Below are 25,486 nucleotides of genomic sequence, written 5' to 3' on the forward strand. Positions count from 1 at the left end.
CTTACATATATTGTTTTTCCAAATAATTATTCCCTTTATCTTAGCTATCACCGTTTGAAATGGGCCTTAGCTCATATCTCATATCTGATCCATTCTAAACATATGGACGGGCTATGACTTATTGGGAATTAACGGAGTGTCCTGATTTATCAGTAACATGACGTATTAAGGTTATGTTACTATAAAACTATATATATTTTTCGATCTCAATTTAGGTGGTACAATTTAAAATTTTGAGATTCAAACTTCTAATTTTTAATCGTGAATTCGAATGGAAACGTCTTAAGTTTTTTTATTAAATTTATATAGTTAAAAACTATGTAAAAAAATATTATAAATCATAATAATTAACAATTTAAAACATTTGAAATAAATTTTAGTAAAACAAAAAAAAAACTTGCAATTCAGTCCAACGGTACCACATACATTAAAAAGAAGGAAGTATAGGTTATTGTAGTAGGAAAAAAAAAAGACAGAGAGAAATATATAGCATGAAAAATGAAGATTTTTATAGGCTAAGCTCATATATATTCTTTCAAAGTACGAAAATACAATTTTATATTAGGACTCAAATCTCAGGTTTAAAAGAAGATCATGCTTTGAGGAATGGACTAGATTTAACAATAATAACATATATAAGTGCAATTTTATGAATTAAGTTTTGGAAGGATAAAATGTATCTGGATCTTATCTTTATCTTTTTGGATAGAGTTAAATTGTTTTTGATAGATTCCTAATTCAAAAAAGCAAAGTATGCGAAAAATGATGGCAAGAAGAAAACAAAACTAAATGATAACAAAATATGTCAAAGGTATAAAGTAAAATGGAGCAACACATAGCGAAAAAACATTGAAGAAAACAAAATTATGAGATTAGTACTAAAGACTACTATTAATCAGGACAAGAGGATATTAGGCTAGCCCATTGCCTCACCTAACTGACGACTATACTCGGCTATCTATTAACTCTCTAGTCTAATTCTTCACTTCCATATATAAATTAATATACATTCTTATCTAGGTCATGTCTTCAACAAGTCGTTGGGGTGTCATATACATCATGCCTAATCACCCCCGCATGTTGATTTTTTTCCGGCCTACTTCTACCTCTAGACACCCCCTAATTGGTGCATCTGCACACATCCTTTTCACTTTTCCAAACTATCTTAGCCTCGTTTCTATCGTCTTGTCCTTCACACATGACATTCTATCATGCCCCATATAACTTTGTTGCTCCTGATCATGTTTCTCCTATAGTGTTCACACATCATCTGATGATATACTCATCTTTAATTTTAAACATAAACGTTATTAACTTATCAGCACTTTATATTTGCTCAAACGATAGTATTGGTCTAATAACCACTCTATAAACATGAACTAGATTCCTTCAGAGTTCAATAAGTTTCAACTACTCCTACATTTGATAGCGCAAACACTCTTTTCGTCCAAGTCCAGGACTAGTATCAAGTATGAACAATAATAAATACTTACTAGTATATTATAATGAAATATAAAAAGGGAATTGGGTAGGGCAAAGAACGTGGTCCTATCCAAAACTGTCCCTATTCTTTTTTAGATTCGCATGAGCTACACTGCACGATCACAAGTTCAAAGCTAAAAAGACAAGCATGATGTAATCATGAGTGCATACATAGGCGGAGCTAGGTGTTTGGACAAATCCACTGACTTTTTCGATTATATTAACTTGTGAACCCCTAATAAAATTGATTGACAACTCAGTGGTAAGAAAAGGGCGATGGAAATACATTTTACACTAGTATTGTGGATTCAAACCCCACTATCAATAATCTTCTACCCTAAAATTTAGAGCTCTTAAACTCATAATTTTGACTCCGTCTCTAACTGTGCATACACATATAACATATCCTTAATATTGAGATGGTCCTTGTATTCATAATAATAATTGCCATGCACATATCTAAGTCATGACAACCTTGCAATCCAATATTATTCTCTCCCTTCTTTTTTTTTCAATTTACCATGCAACGAGACAATCTTGCATGGGAAGAAAGGCAAGATGAAATCATTTCATTTTAAAGTTTTCGCAGATCGACTTTTAAGCAGTGGGCACACTTATTCAAAACGAATCAAACGCTAAAATCAAAGTTTAATGTATCATGAAATTAAAATAGAGTACTACTATACTATATACATACAGATTGTAATTTGTAGGCCAGCTGCGCCCTTCGTTATCGAATGAGAATATTTTACAGCTTCAGTATCAAGATTGTTCAGAATTTACAAACAGCATAACTTTTTGAAATTTAAGAAATTATTACTGTAGGTGGAAGCGGGAGATTTAAGAAACTGAGATTCAAGAAAAAGTTAATATGTTTTTTCTGTCTTAACCTTTGTAGTAAAGGAAGGAATGAGAAGCAAGCGCATAAATATAATTGAACGTACGATGGTATAAAGGAAGTATTATTATTCTTCAAGTTCAAACGAAAAGATGCATTTACAGAGTTAAAACCTTAACTAAAACACTTCCACGGCAGTGTATTGAGGAATTTTTTAAAGCGTGAAAACAAATAACACTTTTGAATTTTATGATTTTAAACTAATGTGAAAATTGATATGTACCCAAATGACCCTTTAATAATGTGTATGCTTAGTTTTTTTCTTAATGGGTCAAATGACGATGATGAAATTTGAACTCATAATCGATCTGCCATGTTAAAGAATAATAAAATTTCATCGGGTAATTTAGTTTGATATTGCTGTTTAATTTGTATCCATTTATTAAAAATGAAATTGCATACTTTAAACAAAATGTTCAGCTCATGTATTTCTACTTAAAATTGAGACAAAAAATGACTAAATCCAATCATGTGTTTTTGAACTTCGGTACATTGCGTACCTAAAGTTAAATTGTATCAAAACTAACTTCAATCATCAAATGTATGAAGTTGTCATCAAGCGGGTAAACATATAAAAATTATTATAACAAAAACATGACAAGTCTAATGGGGACGTCAAAATCAAGTATCCGTGCAGATATCACAAATTAAATGACGACGTCAAAATCAAGTATCCTTGTGCTAATTCCAAGAGAATGTGACAAACTGGCTTTCATATAAAATATTAAACTTTTCGAGAGATTTCATTTTATTTATTTAATAATGTTTAACGTACTCTTGAGCCCGATAACCGTGATTTGTGGTACTTATTAACAAATGTTACAGTCCCACTAGCTAGTAAGTAACTTTAATACATAAGGATTAAAGAGTACTAATCCTTTTTGTAGATCCAAGAGGAAATTCTGCCCACTTAGTTGCCCTTTTTTTTTCCTTCTTTCAAATGATGTACTATCTTTTTGCCTTTCTTTACATTAATTAATATTTTGGTATAAATTCAAGATTAGACAACTAGTTAGGATTATTAGTAATCCTGGTCCTACGTAAAACCCCAATTTAATTATGTAAAATGCTCAAACAATCAACAATCCCATCATTTTCGTTATTTGTTTCTTCTTGCTCTGGCCTTCACGTTGGAGGAATTGAGACAAGACAAAAAAGAGAGTATACGACAGGAAACAGAAAAGGAAAAATCATTAACTAAATTAATGATTGTGTCTCAATTCAGAAAATAAAATGGATAGACTATAGTAAGTGATGAAATGAAAATGAATGCCTTATGATTATAATAAAGTACTCTCTTTATCTCAAGGTATCTATCGTTTTTTTTTTTACATGTGCTTTAAGAAAACATTAACTAGAAGTTTCTTTCGTTGATTATTTTACCTTTATTTATGGCCTAAAATATAATCTTATGTTCTTCATTAAATATTACTCCATACTTAAGTGTTCGTATTTTTCAAGAACAATTACTACTCCCTCCGATCCATTTTACTTGTTATTTTTACTAAAAATAGACGATCCAAAATAGTTGTCACTTTAAAAAATCAAGGTATAATTAGTATGGATGCTTTATTGGTCAGAAATATGAAAATATATTAATATGGTGCAAAAAAAAAGTATTGAATTAATAGGAGCTAGTATCCTCTAGTTAATATTTTTTAAGAAAGGTGTACAAAATAAAACACGACAAATAATATAATCCCAAGGAAATACTAAGGATAAATGAAAACAAAAAAAAATTAATCTGCCTTGAAAAATTAAGATGATAAATAATTTGAAACGGAAGACTATATTTTTAATATTTTTCTCGGGGTACAATTTTGAAATTTGAATCAATCTAATGATTGATTTTGAACATAGAAGATCATTAGTTACAAAAAAAAAACTGTCAGGTGGTACTATCTAATATTTTACAGAGAAATGTTTTTCTTTTTAATCAACTTTATAATAGGAGTAATTTTCTTTGTACTTTGAACATTGTTAAGTATTCGAGGCGTGTCTGTAACGTTAACTAAAGATGACTAAGTTATCCTTTTTAAGATTTAACTTTGGTCCTCTCTTCTTAGGCCTTCGGATTTTCTTTTACTTTTTGGAAGTTTGATTCACTAAAGTGAAGGAACCCTTCTTGGAATTTGACCGTATTTTTTTTTAAATTGTTTTTTTCATTTTCCTTTTAATACAAAGTTATGATGAATTTTGTCCCGGGAAAAGCGGGAGAAAGGTTATATTTGAGAAAATTATATTTTTTTCCTTCAAAATGTGGTAAAAGGATGATTATTCTATCTTTTTGTATTTTATTTTGCAGAAGAAGAAAGCTACATTAATAAGTATTTCTTTAATTTCTTCCTTTGGTAAATGATTAATTGACAAAAAAGAAGAATTAAGGCATTGCAAACTTTTTTTTTAGTTTTGTGTATTTTTACAGTAGAAATTTTTATTTTTACACACAAATTATTTTAATCGTAAAAGAACAAGAGATCTTATTTCCTCAAATTTATAAGTATAAATATGGCAACATGTCACAGTGTAAATGAATGGAGCCGTCTGTTTGTGTAGAATTTTGGACATATATAAACAAGTAGTAAACAACTTTCTTATTGGACATACATAAAACAAGTAGTAAATTTTTTGGTAACAACAATACTATCTATAGTTTCATAAGTGAAGTTTAAAAAATATAAAATATATACAATTTTCACCTCTACATTTTTTAGACAAATTATTTGAGAAATTAACTAAGCGATATATGAATTGATCAAGATCTAGACGACAACAACCATTCTTCGAATTTCAATTTACCTTTCAAATGGTATAGAACTACTCACATCTAAGTTAAATAGTAAAAATAGTAAACAAATACAATTTTTTTGTCCACTCGTGTTCGGTGTTCACATTGAAATTCCAACTTAGATCACGCATCGCAAAAATCAAGACCCATTTGAGAGTGGCGGTGTAGCATTTCAAATATGATTTTTTTCATACCTAAAACTCAAATCCAAGACTTTTGATTAAAAATGGAACAATTTCACCGACCCAAAGTTCATTATACAATTTTTTTTGTAATTATCATGGTATGTGACAATGTGTTAATATAACAAACATATATATATACCACTAACATAATATATTTAGCAAGCCACGTGGTGAATAGATGAGTGGACACGTCATTGATAATAGAATTTATACCTTGCTTGTAAGAAGAGTAGGAAAGGGGTCCATAAATGTCTCACCCCACATTCAAAAGCGGGTCCACAAATGGAGTGCTCTTTCGGTTTATCCGCTCATTTTGCTAAGTGGGCCCAAAATATGGTCTTTATCGACGACCCAAATATTCTCCCCTCCAACTACTTGTCACGTCAGACATAGACTCATCTGACGTACAAAAAAATCGTATCAGAATCACCGGCTCACATTCCCGCAACTAAATATCAACAAAATCTCAGCCGTCCAATCGCAATTCTCTAATGTAACCTCAGCTAAAATGTACGTTGATCTCACAAATGAAGTCTAGTCTAAGGAGTATGAAGCGTAAGAAATGTAATTACTAAATACATATACTAGTGTCTTGAAGAAAAGTGGTATTACCCTTCGGGGTAGCCCAATGGTTTGAGCTTGGGACTTCCATGTTGGAGGTCTCAAGTTCGAAACCCCTTGCCAGCGAAAGCAAGGGATTTGCCTTCTGGGTCGAGCTCGTCGCACCAGGTTTGCCTAGTGCGGTTTACCTCTCCTATGTGGTTTGCGAGCTATTGCATAGGAGCGGGGTTTTACCATGTGCACACCCAAAGGATAGCAACTGCGGATTTCCCTTGTCATAAAAAAAAAAAAAAGTGGTATAGTTGTCACCGACGATGTATAGTATGAAGAAATTTAAGCTCTAATTATTAAGTAATTTTATTAGTAATAAGAAATAATAAACAGCAAATGAGGTGCAAGTTGTACACCCCACAGCAGGCCCCACGGGGTGCCTTTTTCTTCCTTCTTATTCACAATCTCAGCACCCATTTTCATTCAGCTGAATACATACTTCTCTCTCACTACCAATTAAAGTCTATAATCCACTTATAAGAATATTTTAAAGAGTCGAAGCAAGCAAGAAGAAACTGAGCAAATATTAACTGTTGTGTTACATTTAGAAAAAAATTGCAGCTATAGCTCTGGCAATTGAAAAGAACTAATGGGGATTACTTCTCTACAAGTTTGCATGGATTCATCTGACTGGTTACAGGTATGTTGAATTTTAGTCAATTCCATCGCACATTTATTTTCTTAAAGTTCAATTAAGGATTATATTAGTAGCTGCTCCCTCCGAGCAGATGGAGATGTAGCAAGCAAGATTCATACAAATGTATAAAATTTCTTTACTGAAAAAACGAGAAACTTCTAACACTTAAATTTCTCTATTTTTAAGTACTGTTAAATAATATCTTGTTGCCACACAAATGCTTGCTATATATATATATACTTAAGATAACATTAACAAATAATTAAAAAAAAGTTCATTATTTCTTTAATATTTGTGTCCAATTAAAAATTGTCAAATCAGTGAAAATGAAGGGAGCAACGTCCATGATTGTCCAACGCAATCTACAAATCATTCTTCACAAAATCTTTGTAGGCCCTTGGGAATGCTACAACTTTAGGCTCTAGCATTGTCATGACTTCTAAATTTTGGTTTGGAACATCTTTTACCCCGTCTCACACGTTTTCTTATCTTTAGTCTGTATAGAAAACAATTTAACTCTGAAATTGTTATTTATAGTCATACACTTGTCTAAGATTTATTAGGTCATAACTTTTAAAAAATTATAAGAAGTCAAATAATGTCACCTAGACGAAAATAGAGGACAAAAGAATGTCCTTAAGGGTACCATGGAACAGTTGATAAGAGTTAACTCTGACATCATGTCCCTACACTGATATATGCTTTACTTGTTTAATTTATGTCAGGGCACAATTCACGAGGATTGTGCAGCAGGAGGAGGAGGCATGGATTCTTCTTCTTCACCATCTGGTGGTGATCACATTAACAATCTAATGACATGTTCAAGGCCCATAATAGTAGATCAAAGAAGACTAAGACCACCACATGACTATTCCATCAAATGTCCTCGTTGCGACTCTACCCATACCAAATTCTGTTACTACAACAATTACAGTCTCACTCAACCTAGATACTTCTGCAAGACTTGTCGTAGGTACTGGACTAAAGGCGGCACGTTAAGAAACATCCCTGTTGGTGGTGGCTGCCGCAAGAACAAAAAAGTTTCATCCAAAAAATCATCTACTAATACTAATGAAAGTACACCTTTATCTACTACTACTACTAATAATAACAACATTCCAGAAATGCCCTTTCCTCATCACTTCATGAGTAGTACTAACTTTGGGCATCATGGTAATTTCATGCTAGAAAATCAAGCCCCAATTATTGATTTTATGGAAAGTAAGTACGAGGCTTTAGTGGGGAGTAGTAGTACTACTACTAATTCAAGATTAAACCAAGATTTATTTCTTGGGAATTGTGATAATAATAATATTGGAATGATGATGATGAGTGGTAATAGTAGTACTACTGGATTTGTTCATGATAATAATATTGTTGCCACAAATTATCCATTTGGAATAACGAGTACTATGGATAATATTGGGAACAATTTTGGAATGTTGTTACCATATGAAGATCATCATCATGAGGAAGTACAAAATATTAATGCAGTTGATGTGAAGCCAAATCCCAAAATTTTGTCATTGGAATGGCATGATGATCAATTAGGTGGCAACAAAGAATCGTCATTTGGGTATTATTCTGGTAATGGCGGCCTAGGATCTTGGACGGGTTTGATGAATGGTAATTGTTATGGATCATCAGCAACAAATCCTTTAGTTTGAAAATTAATTAAGTTTAGGGTTTCATGTTAATGCTATGAGTGCAAGTTAAAGAGTATTTACCTCTTCTTAAATTTTGCATAAACTCCTTTTTGGAGTGAAAAGTGTGTTTGCTCTCTCTAACTTTTTATCCATGTTGAGGACTTTTGGTGTGAAGAAGAGTCCAGAGATTTTACTATTAAAATTTGCTTTTTAGTTATTCTCAAATCTTTATTTTGTTGGGCTGGAAGGTATTCATAGTTGTTGCCTTTTTGGCTTGTAAATTTGTTTCAGATATATTATATATATATATATCTGCAAAGTTTAGTTTAATGTTTTCTTAGTTATGTTTTATGTGATATTCTTTCTTTCTTATAATATTATAATATTTGTCTGATTCAAAAAGTTGAGATACAATATGATATTATAAAACAATTTAACTATAAATTTCTCAGTTTATTATAATTGCAAGAAAAAAGAAAAAAGACAACACTTTAAAAAACACAAATTTCAAAAATATTCTTCTTCTTGAACGTTATGCCTACGTAAGTTACGTAAATTAAAATGTGAAACGGGTGTGTAACTGTGTATAGTATCCTATCCTCCGGTATTCTTCATTTTAAATTATTTGAATTTGATTTTGTTGGAGCGTCATTGTTTTTTTTTTAAAAAAAAACAGTCCACTTTGATTATTCATATATAAAAAGTATAATTTAACTAAGTTTGATATCCCAATTTTTGTACATGATCATTGATAAAAAAAAACAAAAACTACTAATCGTATCCTAACTTAATTGGGAGGGGCTCAAATAAGTATAAACAAGTTCAGGGATGTCTATAAGGAATGTTGTGAGGTTTGTTAGGCCTATAATAAATACATGTTGTATGATTTTTCTTAAATAAGTTGATCCATTTATGAGATAAAAAACTCGCGTTGTGCATGTATGACATGTGTGCCTGAATTTGTTTTATCAAAAAAAAGTTTTTGGTTTTTTGAACTTCAACAATTCAACATCCACACCGAGAAATCTTAGTAGCCTAATTGGTTGACTATCTGAACTTTTACTTTGTTCTGGAGAGTTCAATTCCCCCATTTTGTAATTTCCTTCCATGTTCCCCCTACCCCCAATTTGTGAAGAGTTTTATATAATTATCCCTCATGTTTTAAAGAGATATTCTCTAGAAATAGCAAACATAATAAAACTCTATAGTTATAGTTTTGATAATTGCGCTTGCTAAGAAGACAACAATTTGTATATTTCACTTGCGAATATACAAACAGGGTAAGTATATACAAATTATGTATTTATACATTTAAGAATTTTTCAGAACTCCGCTTGTATATTTCGCTTGCCGATAAACAAATAGGGTAATTTATTATGAATTTTTCAGAAACCGTATACAAATAACTAGGGTAAGCATATATAAAATTCTGAATTTGTACAATCAGGCGAATAGCAAAATTGAGAAAACTATAGCCACGAATTACAATTTTCTTAAATTATAACTATAATACCCAATATAAGCTAAATGTTTGTTATTCTCCATAATTTTTCTATTTGAGGACTCTATAATGACTTGCGCTATAAGGTGAGGGACACAAGCCCACCACAATAATGCACAAATCAGTGAATCACAATATAGACCATTGATTCTTAGCCCAGTAACCACTCTCTCAAGGCCCAGTTATCTCTATTTCATATTTGTGAAGCATTTGGGCCTACCCAATATTTTTTAAGGCCCAGATATTTATGAAGCTTTGGGTCTTAGCCCAGCATTGGCAACGGACTTATATCCTAAGTTGCTCGGACTCTCCGAAAATAATGTCGTACCCGTGTCGGATCCTTCAAAAATACACTCTTTTTGGAGGATCCGACACGCACGTGTCACGATACACATTTGTCGCGACACGCACCTGTCGACATTTTGGAAGAGTCCGAGCAACATAGCTTATATCCATTCTTCTTCTTTAACAAATTGTTGAAACTTTACGATCTCAAGTTATACACATTATATAGATGAAAGCAAAGTGAGAACTTTAAACGAAAAATCTGAAATTATTTATTGGTATCTTTAAAGAACTTTTCAGGTTTCGATTTGCCTAGATAACTAGAGATATCAAATTTAGCATTTTATCCTAGAATTTGTAACATGGCCAACCAACCCAAATAGAAGGGTTGCTCAGTTGGTAAAATCTTCTACTTCCAATTCTAAAATTGTGGGTTCTAATCAGCAAAAAAAATAAAAAGATGGAAATTCCTACGGAGAAATTGTGAAAAAACATGAAGTAATATAAACCTGGAAGTTAATTTGGACCAATTTGGAGAAATATTGCTTATTTTGATCAATAAAAAACATAGCTTTCATGTGAAATTTCTTCCTAATCTACTTTTAAACTTCTTTTCCCCATCTATAAAGAAGAAAAAAACAATATATTTTGACTTGTTAGGTAATTAAATTTCTTAAAAATATGAAAACATGAAAAATTTATTTTGAATTGGATTGATTGAATTAATAATTCTTTACTTTCTTAAATTTTATTTCAAGTTAAAACCAGATAAATAAATTGAAACAGAGAGAGTATAATTTAAATCCAAGTTCACCATTTCATCATGACTCAATAAAATCTTTTGAGTCATGATCCATTTTTTGATTCTAACTCATTTTAAAACTCTCAAATATGAGACTGTCCACCTTTAATATTCACTAACATTAGTTTAAGATTAAACTTTTTTTAATAATATAAGTCCAAACAAAAAGGAAAGATATGGACCATTAGACAAAAAAAAAGGTGTAAACGAACTGATAAGCTAGTTGTCATTTGCATGCCATACATCACAGGCTTTTAAAAATATATATTATTAGATGGTTATTGATCCAAAGCATATGGCATTGATGATCCAAAACAGCTTTAATCCAAATCTCTTCATCACGCACACTTATTATTGTCTTTTCCCTTTTAAAGATATTTTGTCAGAATAATAGTTAAGCTAGCTGTTTTTTATTTTGTTTTCCAAATGTTCGTAGTCCGCATTAGAGCTCCGATTAAATTTGAATTGTGCATTGCAGGGTATGTCATTCGGAGGTGACGCTTCTAACAAAATTTTCTCTATACTTAGGGCTTAAACTCGAGACCACTGATTAAGAATGGAGCAGTTCCACCACTTCACCGCAACCCAGATCGATTAATTATTTATAAGTAGTGAAAAAAACACACTAAAAGTTCCTTTATAAGTCAACCTCAAAGGCTCAGACCTAATAAAGTCGCCTGGCCTTGTGGTCTACTTGCATTATAATTCATCTTTACAACTCATAATATTTACTTTCTGCAGTTAATTAAACATACACAAATTTTAAAGTACAGTACATATATAAGTTATAACCATGCTTATTAATTAGAAGTAAATATTAATTAGTGAAAATAATAAAGCAAAGCAAGTAGGATTACTTAGCTAGCTAGTAGTAATTTTTTTTTAGCAGACTTTCCAGCTTTTACACTATCCATTCCCTTTTTCTCTTTCGGCAAAGCATGTCCTCCGCTCTCAAGTGCTTTTTCTTCGGGGCGGAGTTATAATATTAGGTATCGAGTAGAAGTTAGATCAGCGGAATACTTGAAAAGTTAAACTATACATATATATAATGTCAATCTTTTCATATAGTAGATGTTAAACTTTCTTAGTGAAAAATATTGCCTTTGCCATTTGTTAGGTATGGATTCAAACAAACCCAACTTTTTTTTGCTTAGACCTTATATCTGTATTAGAAAATCTGTTAAATATGTATAAATGTATTTAGCTGCAAATTCAATAATTAAAATTAGCTATGAGACGTTCAATGTGGTAAATTTAAAATCCATAAACTTTAAATCGAGCTATGAGACGTTCAATCTCTTGTCCATTTGGTAGTTTCTTTACTTTTTGATTGAAGGAACTTGATGTTAAAGGATATGATTTGGGAAGTTTAATTTGACAAATAAAAAACCCTTCATCATTAAATAAAGCAAGATTCCATACTTGTGATCATGTACCTTCCATTATGTCACACATATGTATAGTAAATATCTCGTGCATAAAATCTAGGAGTATATATTAGGCATAATACATAAATGTGCCCTTTAACTTGGCCTCATTTCACGTTTATGTCCTTCAACTTTGGCTATGCACAAGTAGACACTTAAACTTATATAAAGTTGAACAAGTAGACACATGAGTCCTACGTGGCACAATATACGTAGGACACCACGTAGGACAAAAAATGACATGTAGGATGTCATGTAGGACATGTGTGTCTATTTGCTCAACTTTATACAAGTTTAAGTGTCTACTTGTGCACCCCTAAAGTTGAAGGGTATAAGTGTGATTTGAGGCCAAGTTAAATGGCATATTTATGTATTATGCCTATATATTAATTGGAGCTCCTAATTTTCAACCCACCAAATCTTTCTTTCCTTTCATGCCTTTTGATTTTCATGTGTCTCGACCAATCTTTAACAATTGAATAATGTTGAAATATAATTAATTAATACAAATAAGTTTTTAATAACTTAAATTTTTAGATGAAATGGTCACACACATGATATCTAAACAACCAGAGGTCGTAATATTTTGACATTTTCTATCGGCAATTCTAGTATTTTTAATAGTGAAATATGACTTTTTATGATGATTAAAGACACCATAGAAAGTAGAAAAATCCTCAACGTTTTTTTGATCACTTGAATATAGTCACCATTACAACTATTATCTTTATAGCAATATTATTGTGGTATCACAAAAACCCTTGTTGTGGTGATTAAAGGAGTCACCCAAGTATAAAATCGTCACAAAATATAAATCTCACTTCTTGTCGTGATATATATATGAGAATTTTATACAAATTACAGTGTTAAAAGCTAATTATTATATCCTATTCTTACTTCTTTTTTTAATTACAAAAATCTCTTACATTTGATGGAATCTGAATACATCCCAAACGTCTCGATATACATCGCGTCTCGGTTTCGGATACATCGCTCAATGTCCCAATTCATTTCGTTTCGGTTTCGGATACATTACTCAACGTCCTGATACATCACGTACATCCCGATACATCCCATAAAGTGATGTACCCGAGAATAATAGAGAGTAGAAATTTTTGTAATTTTTTCAAATGATAAGAAATTCTAAAAAATATGATAAAATAAATTGTGTATTTATGTAGTTTTTCCCATATATATTGCCGACATCATTCAATTGTTTAGATCATATATACGATTTGGTCCGAGTGAAAACAAGTCAAGTCACTTTATATGATGCCACTCAATAATGTTAATTAATAGTATTTGACCCTTCAATAATTGTCTTTATTCAATGTGTTAAATCTGTAAAAAGACAAAATGATAATTGAAAGTTTTAACTAAATATACAAGTTAATTTTTTTTTTAGCCAATGATCAATTGGAAATAATATTTTTATCTATAAAAGTAGGAGTAACGTCTTCGTATATTTCATTTTCTCTAAATTTCACTTATAAAATTATACTAAATATGTTATTGTATATACGATTAAAATATGAAATTATATAGAAAGACAATATGAGAATTGGTAGGTCTCTAGCTACTTGTATAACTTATCAAATCATGACATGAACATACATTCCTTTTCGAATTTTTGCACCTTTAATTTTGTTTACAAATTGCCACTTTTAAATGTAGTTTGCTAATGAGTTCTTTAATCTTCTTTGGAATTATTAAACAATACATAAATGTACTTTGGCATATGGCCTTTTCTAAGAAGATGGCGTTATCTAAATCACAAGATAATTATATTAATAGCAACAACACATAAAAAGTACCATCTTTTTTTCTTTTAATTTTCTCCTTTCTCCCAACTCAACCAAACAAGGATGAAAAGATTGACTCCTTTATTTTTATTTTTTTTATCTTAGAAAGGCCACTTTCATTTGACTTGATTTTCAATTATTTCAATTATTTTTCCATCTTCATATTGTCCCTAGTTATCTCCTTTTATTCCAACTACAATGGATATAATGGGTTTCTCTCTAACTAGGCCCTTGGACTTTTATACCTAACGCCTCATTTCTTGTCCTAGACAAATTAATGAGCTCATTGATTAATATATATTCAACAATTACTTATAAAACAAAATTAATCATTATATCTTAGACTATAAGTAATTATTCCAATTATTGTAAGTTGTTAAACGAGGATTCATATTTTAGTTAATTAATGATGTAATGGTTACATCCCACATCTTTCTCAATTTTTAAAAAAAATCTTCATCTTCATGTCAAAAATCAAATAATTACACCGAGAGAATTGTGCGATGCTATACAAAGAAATTTTCATTTATCTCTTTTCATTTGATGCGAGACTCTTTAAAAATGTTTTCTTTTTTAAAAAATGAAAATAATTTAATTTGGTGGGGGCAGCTTACACCTTGCTCCATAACATGTAAAACATTCCTATCTTCCATTTCTATCTTGTAATCACTATTCTCGACATGTCATATTTTGAGGATAAAATAGATACTGTGTTGTTCTCTTTTACTTAATTAGTTCATATATTAGAAATAAATAAAAAATTTCTTTGACTTGTCTACATTAACAAATTAATAGAGTACAATATTGCATAAATAGAGGATACATATTGCTTAATCACAGTAAACGTTACTTATTAATGAAGAGGACATATCAACACCATTTCCTTTGACCTATTATCGATCATTATAGATATTTGTCGAAGATCAACAAGCTGTCTAAACTTGTCTTGTGATTTATATTGCTATTGTTCTCGTCTTGTGTTTTGGTTATCACATGACTTTATCTCCATGTTATGCAATGCTTCCTCTTCTACATATTTTATTTCTTTCCTTCTATATGTTCTATTTGAGTTATTTGAGTCTGAATTTTTTTTAAAAATGTCCTCTCTGTTAGATAGTGGTAAGGTCGTAAGGATACACATACCTACTCTTTTAGATCCCACCTTATGGGACTACATTGAGTATATTGTTATTATTGCCAACAAGGCCACACTTAAACATATTTAGATAGAGGCAAACTGGTGTGCCAATTTTCTAGTAAATGAAGAACATAATCATGAAACGACTTTGATACTCTAGAGTAGTAATGCACTTAAAAACACATATTTTTTTCTCATAGCAAACTTAAGTCGTATTGCTTATAAATAATTTTAAAATCTTTATTTAGTTTGTTTTTTTCGCATCCTTGGTAATTTTTTCCTTCTCTTTCGAACTTGTAAGTATATAATCTTAGTAACTCAATTGATCGAGTACGTACGGAAAATTTCAAACTTTTTTGAGTATATGAAATTTAAGAAATATGGTTGTTAATTTGATGTTAAAGTTGAAACCAAGTCTGGGGGTAAGCACATGATGAAACAAAATGGTGGAAAGCCACATGGAGAATGGACCCACAGATATAAAGGTTCCAAGCAGTAGATTCTGCAGAACCAAAAATAATTACTATATATATATCATGAAATTCATCATCTTCATCATTTCATTTTCTTGTGCCACCCTCCCACGTGCCATCGATGGATCAAATAAAGTTAGAGATCCATCAGTAGCTACCTTTATTCATTTGGTATATATGTAGAACCCCGACAACTTAACCCTACCAATAAAGCTACCCTCTTCAAACCTCTCTCTATCTTCTATAAAGTTACTATACTACTACTAACCCCACCCCCACCCAATATTGGACCCTTGCCCCCTGTTCCCATAGGCCAATTCAAGATTTAAAGACTTCAGGTACATCAATATTACTTTAAATTCGAATTCATGTATCGTGGGTGGTTGCTCTAGCTTGTACCAATAACACAATGACAAATCTATACTCTTCATGGGTGCACAGTTAATTATATCCTAATTTATGTCAGTTTAACAAGATAGATATACACATATATATACACATAATTTTTTCTGAAGTTAACGAGTGTACATGCACCCCAACCTATAGGGTGGGTCCGCCTCTGCCAACAACGTAGTCATATGCATTGAAGGATGGTCAGTCGAATATTTTTCCTCAAAAAATTATATTAAAATAAATTATTCTTCATATGTTTATTATGCATGTTAATGAAATTTCTAATTTCGACACTACCCTAAGCTCCATCTTCAATATAGGAGAATTAGTAACAAAAATTAGTACACATACAACACTTCATGCACGTGTGAATCTCATTATTACTCTCTCACCAAACGTTTCAGTATTAATTTATGTGCTTAAGTTTATGTCTACACGATCTAATTGTTTGAGTTAGCTGATTAAAAAAAAAGAATGCTTTTAGGTGTTGAAAATGTTTTTATAAGTTGAAAAAGTTATTTGGTGTACAAAACATTCAACGTTAGCAAGATTTAAAAAAATCATAACTCATATCCAAAAAATGTGATATAAACAGTCTATCTTAACGTGCGGCACAAACAATATTAACTGTTGAGGAGAGTAGAGTAGACATATGTGTTAATTGTTACAAAATAGTTATGTTTACTATAAATAAATGTTTAAATTCTGGTATTTGAAGTATGAGAATATTGTTGTGGAGTTGTACAGGCCACACATATAAAAGAGACAGAAACCAGAAAAAGAAGACTATTCAACTTATTAATACGATGAATGTGATTCATCGACGAGGTGACACATGACATCACTGTTTCCTCATCTGACATGAACAAACGCTATCTATACACACTCCCCCGTTTCACTATTTTTCTTTTTAATGGAAAAAATATACTGTTTATTTTATTATATTTTCTAAAATTTTCAATCATTTGAAAAATTACAAAAAATCACTCTCTTTTATTTTTGGATACATCATTTTACATGATATATCGAAAAGTTGAGTGATATATATGAAATCGAGATGCGATGTATTTGAAATTGGGATGTGATAATTCACAACGTTTCTGGTATGTATCCGGATTCCACAAAATTTAAGATTTTTTTGTAATTTGAAAAAAAATATGAATAAGATGTAATTAGTTCTTAACACTATAAAAATCTTAAGCATGTTTAAGATAACAAATTTCATTTATACCTAGACAAATGACACTACATCATCAATTAAAACCGAATGAATGACGAAACTTATTCATTCGGGGGCGGAATGATATTCTGTTTAACCATCTCAGTAAGAAATTATATGATATATATAAAATAATTTTTTTGACTTATATAAATTTTGAATTTTCTAAAATACTAAATTAGAGGTTAACTTGATCATTTATATAAGACGATTCAAAATTCACTTTGAATTCCGTTATTTCTCTTATAACGTAGTAAGTACTAATTAGTATATTTGCAATGTAACAAAATTAATTAAATTAAATGGTAATTTTTTTAACAGTAGCACACACTTGGTGGGAGTATAATCATGAAGATTTTGCTGTCATAACTAAATCTTGCTAGTTGTTCTGATGGTTACGTTGCTTAAGAACGAAATTCAACATTCCACGTTTATGTTTTTGGATAATGTGGAAGATACTTATGAATTAATTAATTTAATATTACTTTAGTCACTTTAAGCACGTCATTCTTCTACGCTAATTTTAAAATGTTTAAAATATTTAGGGCAAATTACAGAAATTACATACTTTTAAAGCAAAATTACAATCTATCCCTTAAAAGTTTATAAATACAGAAATCCCTCAAACGGATACAATAATATAACCGCTGATACATTAATCTGATGCGCGGGATACATTAATCGTTAAGTAAGATACATTACATTTTATACATGATACACTAATCTGATGTACATTTTATACATGATACACTAATTTGATGCGCGAGATACAATAATATAAGCGCTGATACATTAATCTGATGCGCGAGATACACTAATTTGATGCACGAAAATGAGGAATTTTGGAGATTTGTAAAACATATAGGGGATAATGGTAATAAGTAAACTAAAAGGTGGGATTTCTGTAATTTTTTCAAATATTTATTCTCCTGCAATAATAATAATAATAATAATAATAATAATAATAATAATAATAATAATAATAATAATAATAATAATAATAATAATTACTCCACCAATCCCAATTTAGATGTCTGATTTAACTTAGTATCAATCACTATTAAGATAAAGATCAATTTAAGTTTTATTAATTATTTAATCTATTCCGTATCTTTTGTCACTTTCCGTTTATAAATATCTGAAAACATTGTCACGTTCCTAAAAATGGTCACTTATTAATGGGTTTATTAACTTTTAACTTATCCATTACGAGTTTATTTAAGGGACATGAATAACTTACTTTTGGACTTTTGGGATTACTTGTGTAATAGGTGGAAAAAGGATAGAAATGTAACACAAAAAAGGTTCTTTACTTTTAAAAATTGTTTCGAAAAATTAATGTGACAACTAATATAAAACAGAAGGGGTATATAAATGGAATAAGATTCAAACACAGGAGATATAAGTGTTGAAATTTTTTCATATTTAAGGAACAAATATTGAAAGTTTAAAAGATTGGAAAATTATATACGAGTATAAGGTTTAGAGATCCTAAGACCTTTGAATTATTTTTGTACATCCTTAATCCAAAATGGATACGTAATATATATCACACTAGTTATAAGTATATTTGAGATGACTTGGCTTAATATTTAAAAATACAAATCCGTCTCATCTTCATTTTTCGTTTCTCCAGTTTCTCCAAAGCGTAAAGAAAGAACTTCATGTGTTAACATAAGACTCTTGTAAATAAATGTACAATAAGACATCTAATTAGGTCCAGAAGAAATAATTCCTCTTCTCATTCACTATATTTTTTGTGTTTATTCATTTGATATTGAAGTTGATTGACCGACCTAATTTCTATTCCTCCTTAATAGTCCGAATGAAGCAGGATTTTCTAGTCTCAAGATTTAAACGCAAGACATCTAATTAAACATGAAAGAATCTTGATAATACAAATTTCATTAGTTGAAAAAATAAATAAATTATATATTGAAAAAACGAACTTGAGGATAAGATAGAGCCGGAACTAGTCCATGAGTTCAGCAGAACGTAATAACTTTAATGTAAATTTTATATTAGTATTAAAAATGCACTTAATTCTTAAAATTTAAACTCATAAATTCAAAATCTTAACTTCGTTCAGACCAGAAAAAGGGAATATATACACCTTATGTATTGTGTGGGGTGGGGGGTCGGATGAGGTGACCCACAATTGTGATATAGTACATTCACTTTTTTCCTGAAATTTGTAATTACATTTTTGGTGCTTTGCGTACGTCCACTTTAACCCATGCAAGTAGGTAATGCCTTTGTCTCTCCCACTAGCAAACCATCCATGTGGTTTTGTGTATATATATGTCATACAATTACTACTAGTCTTCTACTACTATATATCACTCACACACATATATATAATATATACATACATATACATGTGTGCCCCCCTACCCACCCCACCCCCCAAATATTTGTTGTCAAAATCTATCGGTTTCAAAAGTCGTTTTCTCTTTGTTGCTTCTCATTCATTCATTTTCTCCTCCATAACGTCTTGTAAAAAAGTTTTAAGTCCTTTTTTTAGGGCTTCCCAATTATTGTCTTCAATTTTGTTCATATACCTAATTCCTTACCTTCACAGTCTGATCATTTCAAGCTTTCGAACAGAAAAAAACGATTAGTACATCTATCTCTCTCTCTCTTTATACGAATTCATTCAATACTGAAACTCACAAAGGTACTATTTCTTCATTCATTCATTCTTGGCTTTTTTCGTGCTTTATAGAAATTATTGTTGAAAAGATTTCATCTCACTTCTTTAATTTTGATTGTATTCTTGTGCATCATATTGATCGATTGATTACTAGCTACGTACAAAACATATATTTTTGTGAAATTAATATGTAGCTAGTTACCATTTTTTCTGTTCAATTCCAATTTATAAATCTTTTAGTTACTTACCAGAAAGGGAATTTTTTTTTTAGTGAAGAATAAAGGAAATTGCATTTTCTTAGCTACTCTATGCTTTTGACATTCTTTTGGTTAGGTCAAATAAAAGATTTATAGGGACCATATACTATAATTTTTGTAGGTAATGATTCTAACATTACTACTACTGGAGTATATCTTTTCTAAAAGTCATGACTGTATAATTAATGGATCTATGTGTCACATATATTTGTTCTTTAATTGACCTCAACTCCGGTTTACTCGTTTCTGATGAGAGGCGAATTTAATATATAAACTCTGTCTTCAATTTTTAAGATTAAACTCATTGTATTTTTAAATGAACCAGGCATACGTCTCTCTGTAAGATATAGTGATTATTAGAACATTTTTACTCTGAAAATCTTTGGTGATTTATTGTTAGACATATATAACTTAAGGAATGTTATTTTTCCATTTTTCTCGTTTGATATTTTAGAGAACTATATATATGATTCTCATACATCTGCTCTAATGATATCACTGAAACTATTATCAAAAGGAAACTAAATCCATAGAGTTAAAAGTCAAAATTAAGTGGTATTCTTTAAAATATTTTATACTTTGGCCAATTTCATGCACTCAACAAGCTTAAGGTAAATTCCATTTTCTAGTTTGGCTAACTAAGGCAAGCACAGTCTAGAATTCCAATTGCATTATTTGTCTGTTCTATCATAACTTCTCTATCCCATTTGATTTGACGCTATCGTTTGGTTGGGAACTAGTTATCCCTGGATAATATGTTTTCCTGCTTACAAGTTATCCACCAGGTATATGAGATAACTTATAGTATGATCCCATCACTATAGTATAAATGGTGGGATAAAATAATCAACAGACTACCTAATATCTTCAACCAAATGCATGATAAAATAGTTCTATTATACTTTATACTTCATACTAAACGACTTTTAAAGGTAATAGTTTGATTAGTACGGTATAAATTCTAAGTAATGAAAGAACTAGTTTGAAGTAAAACAATATCATGCCAAAACATAAATATGATTAGTTAGATAGATTTGAATTCTGAAACATGCATATATAATACTATTATAAGTAGTATTAATTAGGAATTTGAGTATCTAAAATGAAAAGAATGTCATAATTGGTACAGTTCATTTTCTTTTGTTACATATGACAAAAAAAGAATATGTAGCTGCATTTCATTTTGACCTACCAAACTCTACATTCATCATCAGTTGGTACTGAAGATGTAGCTAGAGCCTAGAGTAGATGATAGGGCCAAAATGAAATGTAACTAGCTAGATTTTTGTTTTTTGGGTATCCTCTTTAACCTTCTTTCTGGTAAGATACAAAAGAATAATGCAATGATCTATACATATGTAGTAATTATTTGTTGGATTGAAGTTATACATATATACTAGTTCAATATATATAATTCAAAAGTTGAACTTACCTTTTTCCTTTTTCCCCCCCCCATATAATAACAATCTGGTATCTTAACCTAACTAGCTTGACTAATCCAAATTCGCACCATATATTCCTTATCAGAGATTATTTATTTTTTTTCATTATGAAAATCCAAATGAAATTAAAAACATCTAACTAAGAATGAAGGAATTATCCATCCCAAGACACTCCTTGGTTGTTACCCTAATTCTTCTATATATATATATATATATGTAATTATTTGAGGATTTAAGTTGCCCTAATTCTTTGTTTTTTTGTTTTCAGAGAAGCATCACTTGGAGAGAGATAATAATGGAAGATCACCAAAGGGAGCTACATTTTCTGTCTACTCACCAAAACGCAGCAAATTCCTCTTCGTGGCCATCAGATTCGTCGGGTAACATGGAATCAATTGAACCTCCTTCGTTAGACCTACAACTCTCAATCAGCGTACGACGACCAATAAAACCACCATCACATCATAATCAAGGTATCTTAATTCGACCTGCAATTAACCACGATCACTACACTACCGATCTGCGGTTCGACTCGGGCTACGTTGAAGCGCTTAAATGGCAAGCCGCCGAGCAAATCCGGCTAGCAGCCATTGAAAAAGCGTACGCCGAACGTGTTAGGGAGCTTACAAGAAGAGAAATAGAGATGGCTCAGTCGGAATTCGCACGTGCCAGGAGTATGTGGGAAAGGGCAAAAGAGGAAGTTGAAAGAGCAGAAAAGTTGAAAGAAAGAGCAACTCGTAGGATTGATCCTACGTGCATGGAAGTTACTTGCCAGTCTTGCAGTCAAAAATTTCGACCTCATTAACTTTTATTATTATTATTGAGGGGGAAAATAAAAATAAGATGTTAATTAATATTATGTATTCTTTTCTTTTGGTTGGAAAAAACTTGAAAGTCGATTATTAATTAATAATTTGATGTATGATTAATAATTCTTTTGTTTTCCCTTCTTCCATATGACTAATTGATATTATTAAGTTATGCAGTGACGTATAATTATATCATGGTTAATCTAGCAGAATTTGATATATGTATGATTCTTCCTTTTATTGAGGTAATGTAATCTTCATAATATTGGAAACATGAATAAGTTATTTCAGAATCGAAAAAAAGAATGGCAAGCTTACCGAGTATCCACCACATCCCTTTCCAAAGATTCATTCTGATTGGTTTTTGCCTTAGTTTCATTCTTTTTAAAGATACCAATGATCAAAATGGAATTAATTGTTCTATTACGAAAGTTGGGATCCCACACGCTGGATTAATCACTAAGGTCTTATACGAGATAATTTCGATCGGGGATTTAAACAGCTGCGATTTTTCACACAACTTGCTCACAGTGTTGTATTTATGCCCTCTGAATGATTAGAATAAGATAAAATATGAAGACAAGTTTTGTACTCAAATGAATAAAAAAATAATGCCATTTGTTCTTTTGAGTTGTTAAAAGGAACAATAAATTAATCTCATTTATGTTAACTAAAATACCGAAAAATGTTGGAGAAGTATGAAGAAGAAAACCAAACTAATTGAATGCTTTAAATTGTACGAAACGTTCTCCTAAAAAGCGATATTTGCTCCTTTTCTGGCATGAAACTGATATGAGATTGTCTGTAAATTAAATAGTTTTATTTGTTGAAAACAAGAAGATTTCTGATTTTCAAATACAGAATTTGGCAACATTGGGGAGAAGACAAGACTAAAAAGATATATTTACACAACTTCTCATTCACAACATTTGATTTTTATTTTATTTTACAACATTAATAAACAGGTAGCAATTATATTTTAGTTAATATTGTAAGTTTTATATATATATATGCCATTGTTAGCACCGTCCTTTGATCCAATAAAGCGATTTTTTTTGTTTTTCCTATCTATATTATATAGTTTGATAGTTTCACACCCTATAAAAATATGCGTATATGTATCTTTTTAGATTTAACTTATGGAATTGCACTGAATATATTATGTTATTATAGTTTGACTTTGAAGGTACATTTTTTTACTTTTATATATTTTGTAGATCTAGTTATTATGATAGGTAGTGATGCAATCCTCCTAGGAGTCTCTGTTAATAAGGAGATTTGCCTGAGTGTCATGTATCATCATAAAATTGAATGAATAGATGGTCCTATTTCACTTTTCAGCAATCAATAGTATTTTTTATGTTATTTAATTAAGATCGATGGTCATGATTATAACACTGGCTTACTCATCAGTACTTTATAAACTACGTACAAATAATTTGGCTATATATATATCCATGAAAAGAAAGAAAAAAGATTCACCTTCATTTATAAATGTTTCAATTATTTAAGTTTCACCTAAATTAAAGTGCTTAAATTAAATACACCTTCGGCATCGGATATTCCAAATATCACTTGGAGCTAACTTAAATGTTTACACCAATTCAATAAAATATACATGATATATTTCAGACACATAGACCTAATTTTTTTCTGAATAGTCATCAATATATAAAAGTGACAAAATAGAGTGCACCACCCAAAGTTGTTGTCTTCATTGGACCGCATAAATCAGAGTGTACCAACTCAAGCAACTCTATCTTTCAGGAGGATTACACTTAAAGGACAATCTAACAAAATTAAGTTTTGACTTAATCATAATAAAGTAGTATATGATTTAGTTTAAACACCGAGTACGGAGAATTAGACTTGATATTTTTGATATATGTCCCTTAATTGAATGAATGAATGACAAGAGATTCTTGTTTTACAAATGATGCTTTCTGGATAAGCCAAGATTTATAGACAACATTTTCTGGTCATTGATGCTTTTTACTCTCCATACATATATTTGCATTCATTCAAACATATTTGTCTTTTTCCTTTCAAGGCCTGGAATACCATGATTTCTGACATTGACTGCCTCCCTTCTTCTCATTATTTATTTATTTCTTGACTGGTCAAATAACATAACACCACAAGACAAATATATAACATCAAAACTTGCCTACACCTTTACTGTTCAGCCAAAATCCACAGGTTAAAAAAATAAAATCACAAACAACTCAAAATATGCTGTTACTACTACTTTTGGAGGGTTGAAATAGTGCAACATGTGAATAATTAAAAACTAACAAATAAAAAATGAAAAAAAGATATCATTTAAGTGGGGGCATTCCGAGAATCGAACTCGGGACCTCTCGCACCCAAAGCGAGAATCATACCACTAGACCAAATGCCCTGCCGTGTTAATACATTTCGGGTTATATAAATATATATAATATTTACTTTTACTAAAAATCCTTTTAAATTCTTAAATATATATGTAATCTAATAAGTGGGTAAGAAAGAAGGTGGTGCGTACTCAATCTTACGTATACCTTTGTGAACGTAGAAAGACTGTTTCTGATAGACCTTCAACTCAATTAAAGCATAGCAAAACTCAAATATGTAAAGCAAATACAATAGCAGAAATTCATATCGTAAAACAATGAAGAGAACAATAGCAACAAAAAATAGGAAGCAAAGAAACCACAAGTAATACCACAATCAAAGAATGAGATAGTTTATAAAAGTAACAATAACAATTTTCTACCTACTAATTTTGTACCCTAATTTCCCGTCCTCCTTATCTTCCTATAATACATGTGGAATGTTACGTCACGTCTAATCACCTCGGTAAGTGAAGGAGAATATAACCATTGAAAATAAAGAAGAATTTTAGAAGGCAATTAATGGCTTCATATATGACCCATTTATGTAGATCTTCAGTATCATAGTAGTTCATCCATTTATGTAGGATTGCAAGGAGGAAACGCAACAAAAGAGGTAACAACAAAGTGGTTAAATATGACATATATAGTAGACCATCACTATT

General features: G+C 30.6%; 2 protein-coding genes and 1 non-coding gene across 3 annotated transcripts; 2 read left to right on the forward strand and 1 right to left on the reverse strand.

Annotated features, from left to right (window-relative positions):
- The first annotated feature begins 6,405 nt into the window (after nt 1-6,405).
- LOC102596859 (dof zinc finger protein DOF5.6-like) lies at nt 6,406-8,529 on the forward strand. Its single transcript, XM_006344445.2, has 2 exons — nt 6,406-6,605; nt 7,328-8,529. The coding sequence occupies exons 1-2, from the start codon at nt 6,555-6,557 to the stop codon at nt 8,267-8,269; spliced, it is 993 nt and encodes a 330-aa protein (XP_006344507.1). The 5' UTR covers nt 6,406-6,554; the 3' UTR covers nt 8,270-8,529.
- Nucleotides 8,530-19,817: 11,288 nt separating this feature from the next.
- LOC102587359 (protein SHOOT GRAVITROPISM 5) lies at nt 19,818-22,563 on the forward strand. The gene is made up of 2 exons (XM_006344335.2): nt 19,818-19,965; nt 21,909-22,563. Exon 2 carries the CDS (start codon nt 21,936-21,938, stop codon nt 22,443-22,445), a length of 510 nt encoding a protein of 169 aa, XP_006344397.1. The 5' UTR covers nt 19,818-19,965; nt 21,909-21,935; the 3' UTR covers nt 22,446-22,563.
- Nucleotides 22,564-24,778: 2,215 nt separating this feature from the next.
- Nucleotides 24,779-24,850, reverse strand: TRNAP-UGG (transfer RNA proline (anticodon UGG)). The gene has a single exon. It is a non-coding gene; the product is annotated as a tRNA-Pro (tRNA).
- Nucleotides 24,851-25,486: the final 636 nt, after the last annotated feature.

This window comes from Solanum tuberosum, unplaced genomic scaffold, assembly GCF_000226075.1.
Source record: "Solanum tuberosum cultivar DM 1-3 516 R44 unplaced genomic scaffold, SolTub_3.0 scf00055, whole genome shotgun sequence".
In the NCBI taxonomy this organism is placed as follows: domain Eukaryota; kingdom Viridiplantae; phylum Streptophyta; class Magnoliopsida; order Solanales; family Solanaceae; genus Solanum; species Solanum tuberosum.